Source organism: Artibeus jamaicensis, unplaced genomic scaffold (genome assembly GCF_021234435.1).
Source record: "Artibeus jamaicensis isolate MK-2021 breed Jamaican fruit bat unplaced genomic scaffold, CSHL_Jam_final contig_196, whole genome shotgun sequence".
Lineage (NCBI taxonomy): Eukaryota > Metazoa > Chordata > Mammalia > Chiroptera > Phyllostomidae > Artibeus > Artibeus jamaicensis.
The window spans coordinates 2,988,807-3,001,843 of NW_026521401.1; the positions used below are offsets into that span (position 1 = coordinate 2,988,807).

The 13,037-nt window shown below is 39.8% G+C and overlaps 1 protein-coding gene across 2 annotated transcripts in view; it reads left to right on the forward strand.

Moving 5' to 3' along the window:
• Window positions 1–209: 209 nt before the first annotated feature.
• Window positions 210–13,037, forward strand: part of ARCN1 (archain 1) — a 32,991-nt gene continuing 20,163 nt past the window's right edge. For both annotated transcript variants that reach the window (XM_037147216.2, XM_053672727.1), the window contains exons 1-3: window positions 210–371; window positions 9,690–9,953; window positions 12,845–13,024. In XM_037147216.2, coding sequence (XP_037003111.2) covers window positions 369–371; window positions 9,690–9,953; window positions 12,845–13,024 — 447 coding nt within the window. In that variant the 5' untranslated portion in view covers window positions 210–368. The remainder of the gene's footprint in view (window positions 372–9,689; window positions 9,954–12,844; window positions 13,025–13,037) is intronic.

The following is a 13,037-nucleotide window of genomic DNA, read 5'->3' on the forward strand; positions in this document are numbered from 1 at the left end:
TTATATAGTGGCTGAGAGCATTATAAACTGTAACAGGTGTCACAAATTAAAAAATAGCGCTGCCAAAAGCGAAGAGCCCTCAGCCTGAGCTTCTTGTGCTACTAAAGTTCCCTGGCCTCCTAGGCCAGGTCTCCACCCAACTACGCACAATTTCCCCTACCCATATCGCCCCGCCCCCCGCCCTTTGACCCACGCCGTTTCCGGTTGCAGACGTGGCTCAGGGCCGCCATTTTGGCAAGAGGTGAAGCGGCAGCGGTTTCTGTCAAGGGGGACAGCAGGTCGAGAGTGGCTGTTGCTCCCTTTCCCCTGGTCCCAGCCCTAGCCCCACTGGAACGCGAGCACGAGTGCGCCCCACCACCGTCCTCACCATGGTAAGATTTGAGCCAAGCCGAATTCCGGGTCGGGTCTCGCTCGCCAGCTTTGCCTTCCTGACGGCCCTGTGCTCAGGCCAGAGGAGCCCTTCCCGGAGGGCCAGGTATCGGCACTTCCCTCGCAGCTCCGGGAGCAGCCCTGTGCCCGACCTCCCGGGAGATCCGAGGGACCTGACTCCTGTTCCTCTGTCGTAGTACCCACATCCCTCACCCCCACAGTTGGGCACCCTCCTCTGCTGAGGTCCGGGTTCTGCTCTGAGACCGGAGTTTGGGCTCTGCGAAAATCTCATAATGGTGTTGCCTGGACCCGACGCTGCGGTCCTCGGCGCAAAAGTCCAGCTTGTTCTATGGGCGCCTAGGCTCAGCAGGCTGGACCTCTCTCCAGGCATTCCCTTACTTCTGTAATCAGCTTGCCTCCCATCATCGGTGTTCGGCAGGCCATTAATGTTCGAAATCCATACCCATAGGTGCAAAAAATTGGCGTACCCAATTTTTTTTGTTTGTTCGAGAGGGGGAGATACAGGAAAGTTAGAAAGGAGGCATGGAACAGAAAGAAGTAACTCCTAACACTACTTTGTAGATCCAGGTGTCCCTGCGACCTTCCACTACTTCCGCAGAACTTAAGTGTGTCCATTTGTCATTGAGATTGAGAAAATGTAGTGTATAGAGTATTGAAAAAATGTGAACGAGTTGTAAAGAACTCAGGCTTTTGGTTTTCGAGAAAATGATTGTTTAGGTGAAGTAAATGTGTATGTGGCATATCTCAGTAAGAAGGGGTTATACTTTAGGACCTGTTCCCCAGATAACGTTATCTTTGTGTTCTCAATTATTGTAGAGATGGGAAAAATTAATATGGGTGAGGATGGGACAAAACAGTGCTTACTCCACTAAATCTTACTTTATCACTACAGTAAGTTTTTTCTTTTTCTTTTATTGTTAGTAGATTAATAATTTGATTTAAAGCATCTTCCTACACACTGGAGAGATGATAATATAATCTGGTGCCAATCATACTAAGTTCTGTTGATAATCTTTTTTTTTAATAAAGATTTTATTTATTTATCTTTAGAGGGGAAGGGAAGGAGAGAGGGAGGAAAACATCAATGTATGGTTGCCTTTCCTGCGTCTCCTGCTGGGAGCTGGCCTGCAGGGAACCGGCCTGCAACCCAGGCATGTGCCCTGACTGGGAATCAAACCCCAATTGTCTGGTTCGAAGGCCCGCGCTCAATCCACTGAGCTCAATCCACTGAGCTACACCAGCCAGGGAGGGCTATTGACAACCTTTTAGATGAGAACTGGGATTCATGTTTGGGCTCTCAGAACACTAAAAAGGGTTTTTTCAGCTTCAGACATGTAAATTACATCAAGCAGGTTGGCCTCAAAACTTCAGGGTTGGACATAAAATTTCCAGGATCCCTTTTTTTTTTTTGTTTCCACCATAATGCTTGGTATTTGGCTAGTGATTTTAAACTTATTTTCCTTTTACATCCTGGATGTATTCGTAGTGCATTTTAGAGCATATTATAAGTTTAATAGCAAAATTAAAGCCTTGTTTTATGTAAATCAAATATAGATAATCTTTACAAAAAGATGTTGGAAAGTTCTTGGAACTTAGTACAGCAACTCCTCACTTAATATCTTCAGTAGGTTCTGGGACTTTAATTGAAATGACATAACAAAACCAGTTTTACCATAGGCTGATTGATTTAAACAAGAGTTCTCATGTCATCAACATTTTAATTAAATAATCTTGAAAGAACGTTATATGGGGACCTGGTATATATATATATTTTAAAGATTTTTATATTATTGATCAAGAGGGTGGAAGGAAGAGAAAAAGAGGAGGGAAACATCAGTGTAAGAGAGAGACATCAGTCAGTTGCCTATCATAAGCACTCTGAGCCCCCCTGACTGGCAGCTCAATCTGCAACCCAGGCATGTGCCCTAACTGGGAATGGAACAGGTGACCCCTTGCTTTGCTGGACAATGCCCAACCAACTCAGCCACACCAGTCAGGGCTTGGGGACCTGCATTGACTGATAACCAAGGGATGGTAGAGTTCTAGGTGTTGAGTGATAAAATATAGAATCTGCAAGTTATTTGGACATGTACAGTTGTATCGTGTAACTATGCATCTATTTCTGAATTATTTTAGGATTTGGTATGATCTAGAAACCCACAGATTTTTGTATTCTGAAGAACAACACCTCAGTACACTGCTCTGTTGGCTCCTAAGATGTTAAGTGTTATTTCTGTGTAATGTTTTTGGGTCCCATAGATATCCCCACACAGTAAAAATGTCCAAATAAAGTGACATTTTAGAAGATTTTTGTGGATCTAAAATTTGTTTCAAAACTTCTGAAAGTAGATTTCTTTATCTTAACATTTTATTTATAATCTGGTAAGGATCATTGGATTGAGTGGAGCACCAGCCTGTGAACCAAAGGTCACAGATTTGATGGCCAGTCAGGGCCCGAGTTGTGGGCCAGGTCCCCTGGTTTGGGGTGTGCAATAGGCAACTGGTTAATGTTTCTCAAGCATATTGATGTTTCTTTCCTTCTCTTTTTTTCCCTCACTTTCTCTCTCTTTAAAAAATAAATGAAATCTTAAAAAAGATTTTTTTAAGCATCTAGAAAAGTTGCACTTTGTAGTGAATACCCGTATAACCACCAGCTAGGTTCTGTAACATTTCACTGTACTTAATCATTCATCCATTGTTCTATACATCTTTTTATGAGAAATAGGTTTCCTTTGGCATTAGTCACTGAAATCAGTACAAAATATCCTACGCTGTGAATAATCCTAGTAGAGAAATAAGTGAACAAATGTAAAACAGATGGCTCATGATGAACTTCTTGTAAAATGAAGTATATTAAAAGGAAAAAAAAGAAATATAAAGAGGGCATCTTTTTAATTTTTTTTTTTTTTAGTTTTCTACAAATCAGAACATGTTCTTATTTTCTTAACATTCTTAACATTTATCAAGTATCATTGTTACTTTTTCTTAATTAACCTGGTCCTAAGTCTCATGGTAATATCAATTTGTAAAATCTTTGCTTTTCTACAGTGCTGTTCTTTTCTTAATAAGTATAGGCAATGAGTAAACTTAATATAGTGTCCACATTAAATATAAATGATCACATTAAGTTCAGTTCCCAAAAGTTGTTGGTTATTAGAAAGCTAGATTTGGGTTTGTATCGCTGACCTACACATGATGGAGGAGAAACAAATCCTGCACAGTAATAACTTCCCAATTAGGGTATTATTGCTTTCCCCCCTCTTTTTCATACACAATACAACAGTTGCACAGCTATTGTATTTTTTGTTTTTTAAGAGGGAGCAAGAAGGAGAAACATAGGTTTGTTGTTCTGCTTATTTATGTATTCATTGGTTGATTCCTGTATGTGCCCTGATTGGGGATTGAACTTGTACTTGGCGTATTGGGATGATGGTCTAAACTGGCCTTGTTTGTTTGTTTGTTTGTTTGTTTAAAGATTTTATGTATTGCTATGGCTGATGTGGCTCAGTGGATTGAGCACTGGCCTGTGAACCAAAGGGTTGCTGGTTTGATTCCCAATCAGGGCACATACCTAGGTTGCAGGCTAGGTCTCTAGTAGGGGTCACAGGAGAGGCAACCACACATTAATGTTTCCCCGTCTTTCTTCCTCCCTTCACCTCTCTCTAAAAATAAATACATAAAATCTTTTGTATGGAAGGGAAACATCCATGTGAGAGATATCAAAAACTGAAAATGGTTGTCTTGAGTTTCCACTGATTTGCCATTTATTTATTCTTCAAATAGGATGTTCACTGCAGAAGCTGAAAATGATGCCCTTTTATTTTTATTGTCTATAAGCTTTTGTTTTAGAAGAGAAACTTGTGATCAGCTTAAAACTCACACTGAGTAGCTTTCTAGGTTTTAGATTTTATATATGGTCTGGATTTTAATCTTCCCTCTGATTTTATCTGTAATTACGTTATGCAAACAGGAAAACATTATAGAAACTATCCTTAACATGATCATGAATATGAAGGAGAAAGTGACTGCATAATTCTGGAAGTGATTAATACTGAAGTATTTAGGGGTTGGAGGATGTCCTTGACTTTTCTTTGGGGAACTGTGCACATATTTATGCTGACCTGTTATTCTTGGAGCTCTATCAAACACTAGTAGGGATGAAGGATGTTAGGCAGCTATCTCTATCTCTCACACATGCACTATACAAACATAATTTGTTTTGGTTAGGCAGTTTGCCTTCCAGAAGCTTGATGTTCATGTAAAATATGTTTCCAACATAGTTTCTACTAGAGCAGTGGGTGTGAAATGAAGGTATTGTACATTTTCTGTTGCTGTGAAGTTTTTAAATACTTAGATTTACAGAATGTTAGGGGTGAAAAGATACTATAGATTTCATATAAGCTAACCTCTAATTTAGGGACATTTCAAGAAGTAGTTAAGTGACTTATTCAAGGTCATATAATTAGTGGTAGAAGCAAAACAGAAACCTAATTTTCCAGGTTTCTTGACTCAAGAAACCTTCTTACCCATGTAGTTAAATCTGGATAGGAAAGAGTTGTCATTTAATTCAAAAACAAAAAACAATATACACAAACAATTGTAAATATTATTAAGAGAAAAGTTGTTTAACAAAGCTTAACTTAATGGGTGATTTATTTTTTTAAACAGTCCTGAAGAAATCATTTAACTTCTGGACCCTAGTGTTCTACATCTGTAAAACAACCAAGGGTTCTTGAAAGTTCCTTTTAAATGTAAATGTTCTTTTCCAAAAATATAAATAATAAATAAAACAATTCTATGAGAATCATACTTAGTCTTCCTAAAAGAAAATCAGATCAAATTACAATAGGAAAAATCAGTTTGCCTTTTAGTATGGGCTGTATATTTTTATACTGTATACTATATATTTAATCATTGCTTTTTAAAATATATTTTATTGGCTATGCTATTGCAATTGTCCCATTTTCTCCCCTTCACTCCTGTCCACCCTGCACATCCCCTCCTACCCACATCCCCCCCCCTTTAGTTCATGTCCATGTGTCATACATACAAGTTCTTTGGCTTCTACATTTCCCATACTATTCTTACCCTCCCCCTGTCTGTTTTCTACTTACCATCTATGCTATTTATTCTCTGTACCTTTTCCCCCTCTCTCTTCCTCCCACTCCCCTGTTGATAACCCTCCATGTGATCTCCATTTCTATGGTTCTGTTCCTGTTCTAGTTGTTTGCTTAGTTTGTTTTTGTGTTTGTTTTAGGTGTGGTTGTGAATAATTGTGAATTTGCTGTCATTTTCCTGCACATATTTTTTATCTTCTTTTTCTTAGATAAGACCCTTTAACATTTCACTTAATTAGGGCTTGGTGATGATGAAATCCTTTAACTTGACCTTATCTGAGAAGCAGTTTATCTGCCCTTCCATTCTTAATGAAAGCTTTACCAGGTAGAACAATCTTGGGTATAGGTCCTTGCCTTTCATGACTTGGAATACCTCTTTGCAGCCCCTTCTTGCCTGTAAGGTCTCTTTTGAGAAATCAGCTGAAAGTCTGATGGGAGCTCCTTTGTAGGTTACTGTCTCCTTATCTCTTGCTGTTTCTAGAATTCTCTCCTTAATTTTAATCTTGGCTAATGTAATTATGATGTGCCTTGGTGTGTTCCTCCTGGGGTCCAACTTCTTTGGGACTCTGTAAGCTTCCTGGACTTCCTGGAAGTTTGTTGTCTTTGCAAGATTGGGGAAGTTCTCCTTTATTATTTGTTCACATGACTTTTCCACTTGTTGCTCTTTCTCTTCTCCTTCTGGTACCCCTATAATCCAGATGTTGGTACGTTTAAAGATGTCCTGGAGGTTCCTAAGCCTCTCCTCATTTTTTTGAATTCTTATTTCTTCATTTTTTTCTGATTGGCTATTTCTTCCTTCTGGCCCACTCCATTGATTTGAGTCCCAGTTTCCTTCCCATCAGTGTTGGTTCCCTGTGCATTTTGCTTCATTTCACTTAGTGTAGCCTTCATTTTTTCATCTAATTTGTGACCAAATTCAACCAATTCTGTGAGCATCCTGATTACCAGTGTTTTGAATTGTGCGTAGGTTGGCTACCTCTTTGTTGCTTAGTTGTATTGTTTCTGGGGCTATGACCTGTTCTTTCCTTTGAGCCTTTTTTTTTTTTTTTGTCTTGACTCTCATGTTACGTAGGGAGGGGCAGAGCCTTTGGTGTTGACCCGGGTGGGGTAACCCAAGTGGCTAGGTTTTGATGCTGTATGTGGGGAAGGGGTCCGAGAGGTAACAGTGACGCTTGCACCACTCTCTGCCAGATTTCAGTCACTTCCCCCAGTTCCCACAAGCAAATTGGGATCTTCTGGTGCTGATTCCTGTGTGGGTGGGTTTGTGTATGTTCTAGGACCCTGTGGGTCTCCCCACAGGTGTTTTCAATCAGTGGTTTGAGGCTTTATTTCCCAGTGCTGGGACCCTGGGTTGTGAGGTCCATCCCACTCCCCCTTTGTTTTGCCTGCTTTATCTGCACGAGAATGTGGGACCGCCTGTCTGCCAGCCACTGCCTTGTGCACCCAGTTCTACAATCTGCTGCCTTGCCAGGTCTGCCAGCTGCCACCCTGCTGAAAGTCCTCTCTTTCCTGGCTGCCTGTTTCTGCTCCTCCTACTGGTCTGGATGAATGTGTCTTGCATAACTCCTTGGTTGTCAGGCTTCCATACAGTTTGATTTTCTGTCAGTTGTGGTTGTTTTTTGTTTTTAAATTGTTGTCCTTCTTTTAGGTTGTGTGAGGAGGCACAGCGCGTCTGTCTATGCCTCCATCTTCACCAGAAGTCTCTATTTAATCATTGTTAAATATCAGTAAACATTTATGCGAAGAGGGCCTCTATTACTTCAAAGCATTTAAGAAGATGAATATTATTTTCAGATAGTTTAAATTTATCATGTTTAGAGGTAACCATACCTTCCAACTATACCTTCCAGCCTTGTTAACATGTGTGTCCATTAATGTGTATAACACAGTGAATAGAAAACTGTGTCAGCTTTGTGGAACCTGTAATTGTGGTGTGTGGTGTCTTAGGTGTTTAAATCCACGCTTAGTGTGAGGCACTTTGGTTCTACTTTGGGAACCTTACTTTGCATGTATAGTTAACATTTGTCACCATACATAATTATAAAAATGACATTTATTTTAGAGAGGGGAAGGGAGGGAGGGAGAAAGAGAGAAACATCAATGTGTGCTTGCCTCTCATGTGCCCCCACTGGGGACCTGGCCCACAACTCATGCATGTTCCCTGACTAGGAATCAAACCAGCAATGCTTTGGTTCTCAGGCCCATGCTCAATTCACTGAGCTGCACCAGCCAGGAAAAGACACATTTCTTAAGTACAAAACTGTGTAGTTTATACAACTATAAGTATTTGGGGAAAATAACTGTTTTTGGACTTTAAGCTAGCCTTTTGCCATTTCTAGTCAACTGGTAACTCTGATGCTGTATTTCTCTGTGTATGTCTGGAATATTTTCTAGCTTTCTAATATACAAAACAAGATTCTTCCTAAAAATATTTCATGTGATTTAGGACTACTTTTTTTACTTTTTAATTTGATACAACATAAAATGAACTTTAAGATGGGAAATTAAGTTTCAAGGTAGCATTGATAGAATTGGAAACATAAACAAAATTGCATATTACTTCCTTAAATCTACTTCTTTCTAAACTTTACAGTTGTTATTTGGGAAATAGAGCATTTGATAGCAGTATCTCTTTTTCACCTGAGAAAATCTGCCCCTTGTTTTTTGGAGGTAAGCCAACAAAAATAAAAATTTGCCCTGGCTCGTGTGGATTGAGCTTAGGCCTGTGAACCAGAGGATCACAGTTTGATTTCCAGTCAGGGCACATGCCTGAGTTGTGGGCCAGTTCCCAGGAAGGGATGCCCGAGAGGCAACCATACATTGATATTTCTCTCCCTCTCTCCTTCCCCTTCTCTCTAAAGATAAATAAATTTTTTTATTTAAAGCTCTTTAAAAAATCTGTGCAGTAGAGGGAAATTATTTGTACAAGATATAAATAACACTTTTCCAGTGTAAATTGTTTTTACCTAGTTGCTTGGAAATACGCATGATGGTAATTATTTCCCAGATACCCTAATTGATGGATAAGTACATTGTGTTCTCCTTTGATTATTATAAAACTATATTGATGTGTTGAAATTATAAGAATATTTATTTGAGTAACTAACTTGTTTTTTCTTCAGGCTCCTCACCTGTGTGAGGCAGGTTTCTGTAAAGCCGAAAGGCCTCACCAGTAGTATGTTAATATTTCAGTGGGTATATCCTAGCCTTGAGGCTTCTTATAAAATGTGTTAATTCTTGAGGATTCTTGAGTTCCCTCACTGAAAAGACTGTTAAGGTCGTATTTCATTTTCTCACTCCACTATAATGGCATTAGAAGTCTCCTCATCTTCCTTTGGTGCTTTGTCTCTTTTATTGAAATGCCAGGCTCAAAAAAGGCTATTGACCATTGCCCGGTGTCAAAACCTGTGTTGACACTGAGTCATTTAGTTTTTCATTTTACAGATTATTTGCATATGTGGAGGGTAAGCTACAGTGGGATGGGAAAGTTAATCAAAGAGGAGAGGATAAATTTAACCTCTCAAATTGGTTCCATGTTCTAGGTAAAAATGAAAGCGAAGGTCAGTGTTTTACACACATTTAATCTGTGTGATCAGACTTCAGTTTTGGCTGTAGAAATCTCTGTTCTTAGGAAAAGTTAGAACTCGTCTTTATGAGCCCACCAAAGCACAGAGCAACCCAGTTCTAAGTCACAGGAGGCCCATTAGTAATGCATTTAGAAATTTGGAAACAATTATTTCTTTACTAAGTTTTCTTTAGGTATGTTATTGAAACAGGAATAGTAGCTTCATTTTCCGCTACTTTAGCTTTGTCTTATGAATTATATAGTATATAATTAACAGAAGCATGAAATAGAGTTTGCAAGTCATTTTCACTTGGTCGGAGTGTCCTGTGCACCAAAAAGGTAACCAGTTCAATTCCCAGTCTGGGCACATACTTAGGTTGCAGGTTTGGTCCTGGGTGAATTGTGTACGGGAGGCAACTGTTTGCTTTTTTCTCTCACAACAGTGTCTCTGTCTCTTCCTCTCTCTCTCTTTCAAGTCATTAAATGGATCCTCACACAAGGATTTCTTTTTTGATTCTAAAAAATATATATGTCATTCTATGGTAGATCTGAGAATGTTGAGAAAACGTATGATGAAATAATTAATTTGTACTTATTTACATATATGTTCCTGGCAGGTGCTGTTGGCAGCAGCAGTCTGCACGAAAGCAGGAAAGGCTATTGTTTCTCGACAGTTTGTGGAGATGACCCGAACTCGAATTGAGGGCTTGTTAGCAGCTTTTCCAAAGCTCATGAACACTGGAAAACAACATACATTTGTTGAAACAGAGAGTGTAAGATATGTCTACCAGCCTATGGAGAAATTGTACATGGTACTGATCACTACCAAAAACAGCAACATCTTAGAAGATCTGGAGACCCTAAGGCTTTTCTCAAGAGTGGTAAGAGTCCTTCTGTAATAGTAGGTTACCGTCTTTTGCTTTAAATTTTGTGTGAAACTATTTTTACCCAAAATAGCTAATGCTTACCAGTTTGTGTGCTCCATGCTTCCTCACCCCCATAGCAGCAAATTGCTGCTACAGCTCTTTATTAATTTTTTAAAGTTTTTAAAAAGGGTTTAAAATTTATTTTTAGAGAGAGGGGGAGGGAGGGAGAAAGAGGGGGAGAAAAATTGATGTGAGAGAGAAACATCGATTGATCCGTTGATTGGTTGCCTCTCACATGCCCCTTCACAGGTGACCTGGCCTGTAACCCAGGCATGTGCCCTGATTGGGAATTGAATCGGCGACCTTTCTGTTTACAGGCTGGTACTCATCTATTGAGCCACACTAGCCAGGGCATTCTTTTTTAATTAAAAAAAAATGTTTGCTGGGTGTCCTCTTAGGCTATGAGTTTCCCAAAAGGGAATATGGGAACTGCCCTTTTCTTTCCTAGTTCTTAAGTGGTTACTTTAATCTGCCTTTGTGGTTCTGACACTTGTTTAGCTGCATTCTTGGATCATGTACTTTAGACCCAAAGATTTAAGGTCTAAAGATTTAAGGCAGCAGCCAGGCAGCCCAGATTCAGCTAAGGAGCTCCACTTAGGGGTTGGTGAAGGAAGAACCTGAGATGATCAGCGAGGTTGTCAGCTAAACTTGATCCTGCAAAACTGGAAGTGAGCCAAAAAGGCAGCAGGGTAGGATAAATCTGCAGACAAAAAAAGTGCAAACATCCCTGGCCGATGTGACTCAGTGGAGTGAGCGCCAGCCTGGGGAATCAAAGGGTCACTGGTTCGATTCCCAGTCAGGCACATGCTTGGGTTGTGGATCCAGGTCCCCAGTAGGGGGCACATGAGAGGCAATCATACATTGAAGTTTCCCTCTCTTTCTCCCTCCCTTCCCCCCTCTAAAAATAAATAAAATCTTTAGGAAAAAATGCAGGTGAAAAGGGAAGGGAGAGCAAAGGGAAAATAGGCTGAAGCAGCTAAATCTAAAGAAGATCTACTTGCAGAAAACAGAAACTGAGAATGAAGAGAGCTCAGCCTCCAATGAAGTGGCAAAGAAAGAAGCCAAGTCTGATTAATGTCACATATTATGTCTTATCAGTGGTCCCTATCTCCCTTGTTATACAAAACGGAGGAATAGTTACAATGTATCGACTGTTTGTAGTCCTGGCTGGTGTAGCTCAGTGGTTTGAGCGCAGGCTGCAAGCCAAAGGTTGCCAGTTCGATTCCCAGTCAGGGTACGTTGCCTGGGTTGCAGGCCAGGTCCCCAAAGGGGAGCTTGTGAGAAGCAACCACACGTTGATGTTTCTCTCCCTTTCTTTCTTCCCTTCTCCCTTCTCTAAAAATAAATAAATAAAATATTTTTTAAAAATGTTTTGTAAATGCAAGTTTTTTAGTGGCTGTAGAAGCCTTTTTTAAAAGATTTTAATTATTTACTTTTAGAGAGTGGGGAAGGGAAGAAGAAAGGGAGAGAAACATCAGTGTGTGGTTGCCTTGAATATGCCCCCTACTGGGGACCTGGCCTGCAACCCAGGCATGTGCCCTGACTGGGAATCAAACTGGTGACTGTTTGGTTGACAGGCTGGTACTCAATCCACTGAGCCACACCAGCCAGGGCTGCCTTTTCTTTTTTTTAAGAGGTGAAATTATTTGCTGGTTGTTTATTTTTTGAGATAACCAGAGGATAGTGGGATGTTGAATATGGGAGACTGTCTTGGATCTTAGCCTAACATTCCATAGATAGAAGGTAGTTTTTATAATATTGAGTATACTAAATGACAGTTTGGAGTTAGTCATACATTTAATATATCTTGAACATTTTAAGTTCTAATTTTTTTAAAGATTATATTTATTTTTCAGAGAGGAGAAGGGAGAGAGAAAGAGAGGGAGGAAAACATCAATGTGTGGTTGCCTCTCACATGCCCCTCACTGGGGGCCTGGCCTGCAACCCAGGCATGTGCCCTACTGAGAGTTCAACCAGCAACATTTTGATTCTCAGACTAACACTCAACCACTGAGCCATACCACCAGCCAATGCTGCTCTCATGTTTTTGGTAGAATTGTTTCCTAAAGAAAACCACTCCTTGATCTTGGCTCTCTCTGTGAGAATTTTGTGCACTCTGTAAGTCTTTGGTGTGGTAGTCTAGTTTTTCTAGTAAATTTGTTAATGTGCTGTGAAATACTGGAAATTTGATTATGGAAGTATGTATGATATTGAATTACAAATTAGTAGGACTTTGATGTTACAATATATCAATATTCGAAGATACATGTACTTGCTACTCTCTTAAGAAAAATTAGCCTCCAAATTTTAAGCTGGAAAGTCACTGGAATAACTAGAAAAAATCATAACCACATGACTTTTCAGTTTTTTGGTATGTATGGTAAGAATTATGTACAAATTGACATGTCTGTATTCTAAAAAATCAATAAAACCTCAATTATAAAAGAATTTTAAAAAACATTTATATTTAGAGGGGAAGGGAAGGAGAGAGGGAGAGAAACATCAATGTGTGGTTGCCTCTCACACACCCCCTACTGGGGACCTGGCCCGCAACCCAGGCATGTGTCCTGACTGGGAATTGAACTGGCGACCCTTTGGTTGACAGGCTGGCACTCAATCCACTGAGCCACACCAGCCAGGGCTGAAAGAACTTTTTGAAGCACAAAAGAAAAGGTTTATTGATATAGACATACAACAAAGATTTTACACCAGAGTCTTGCTTAACATAGAGTAAAAGGAGCTAATAAAGGGATTCAGGTTTGTTGAAATTTGTGTACTTTAAAGGATAAGATTTGAAAAACATAACTGCTGATGAATCTTCCTTTTCCATTGCTGTCCATGATTAGATCCCTGAATATTGCCGAGCCTTAGAAGAGAATGAAATATCTGATCACTGTTTTGATTTGATTTTTGCTTTTGATGAAATTGTTGCCCTGGGATACCGGGAGAATGTTAATCTGGCACAGATCAGAACCTTCACAGAAATGGACTCTCATGAGGAGAAGGTGTTCAGAGCAGTCAGAGAGGTAAATAGTTTCT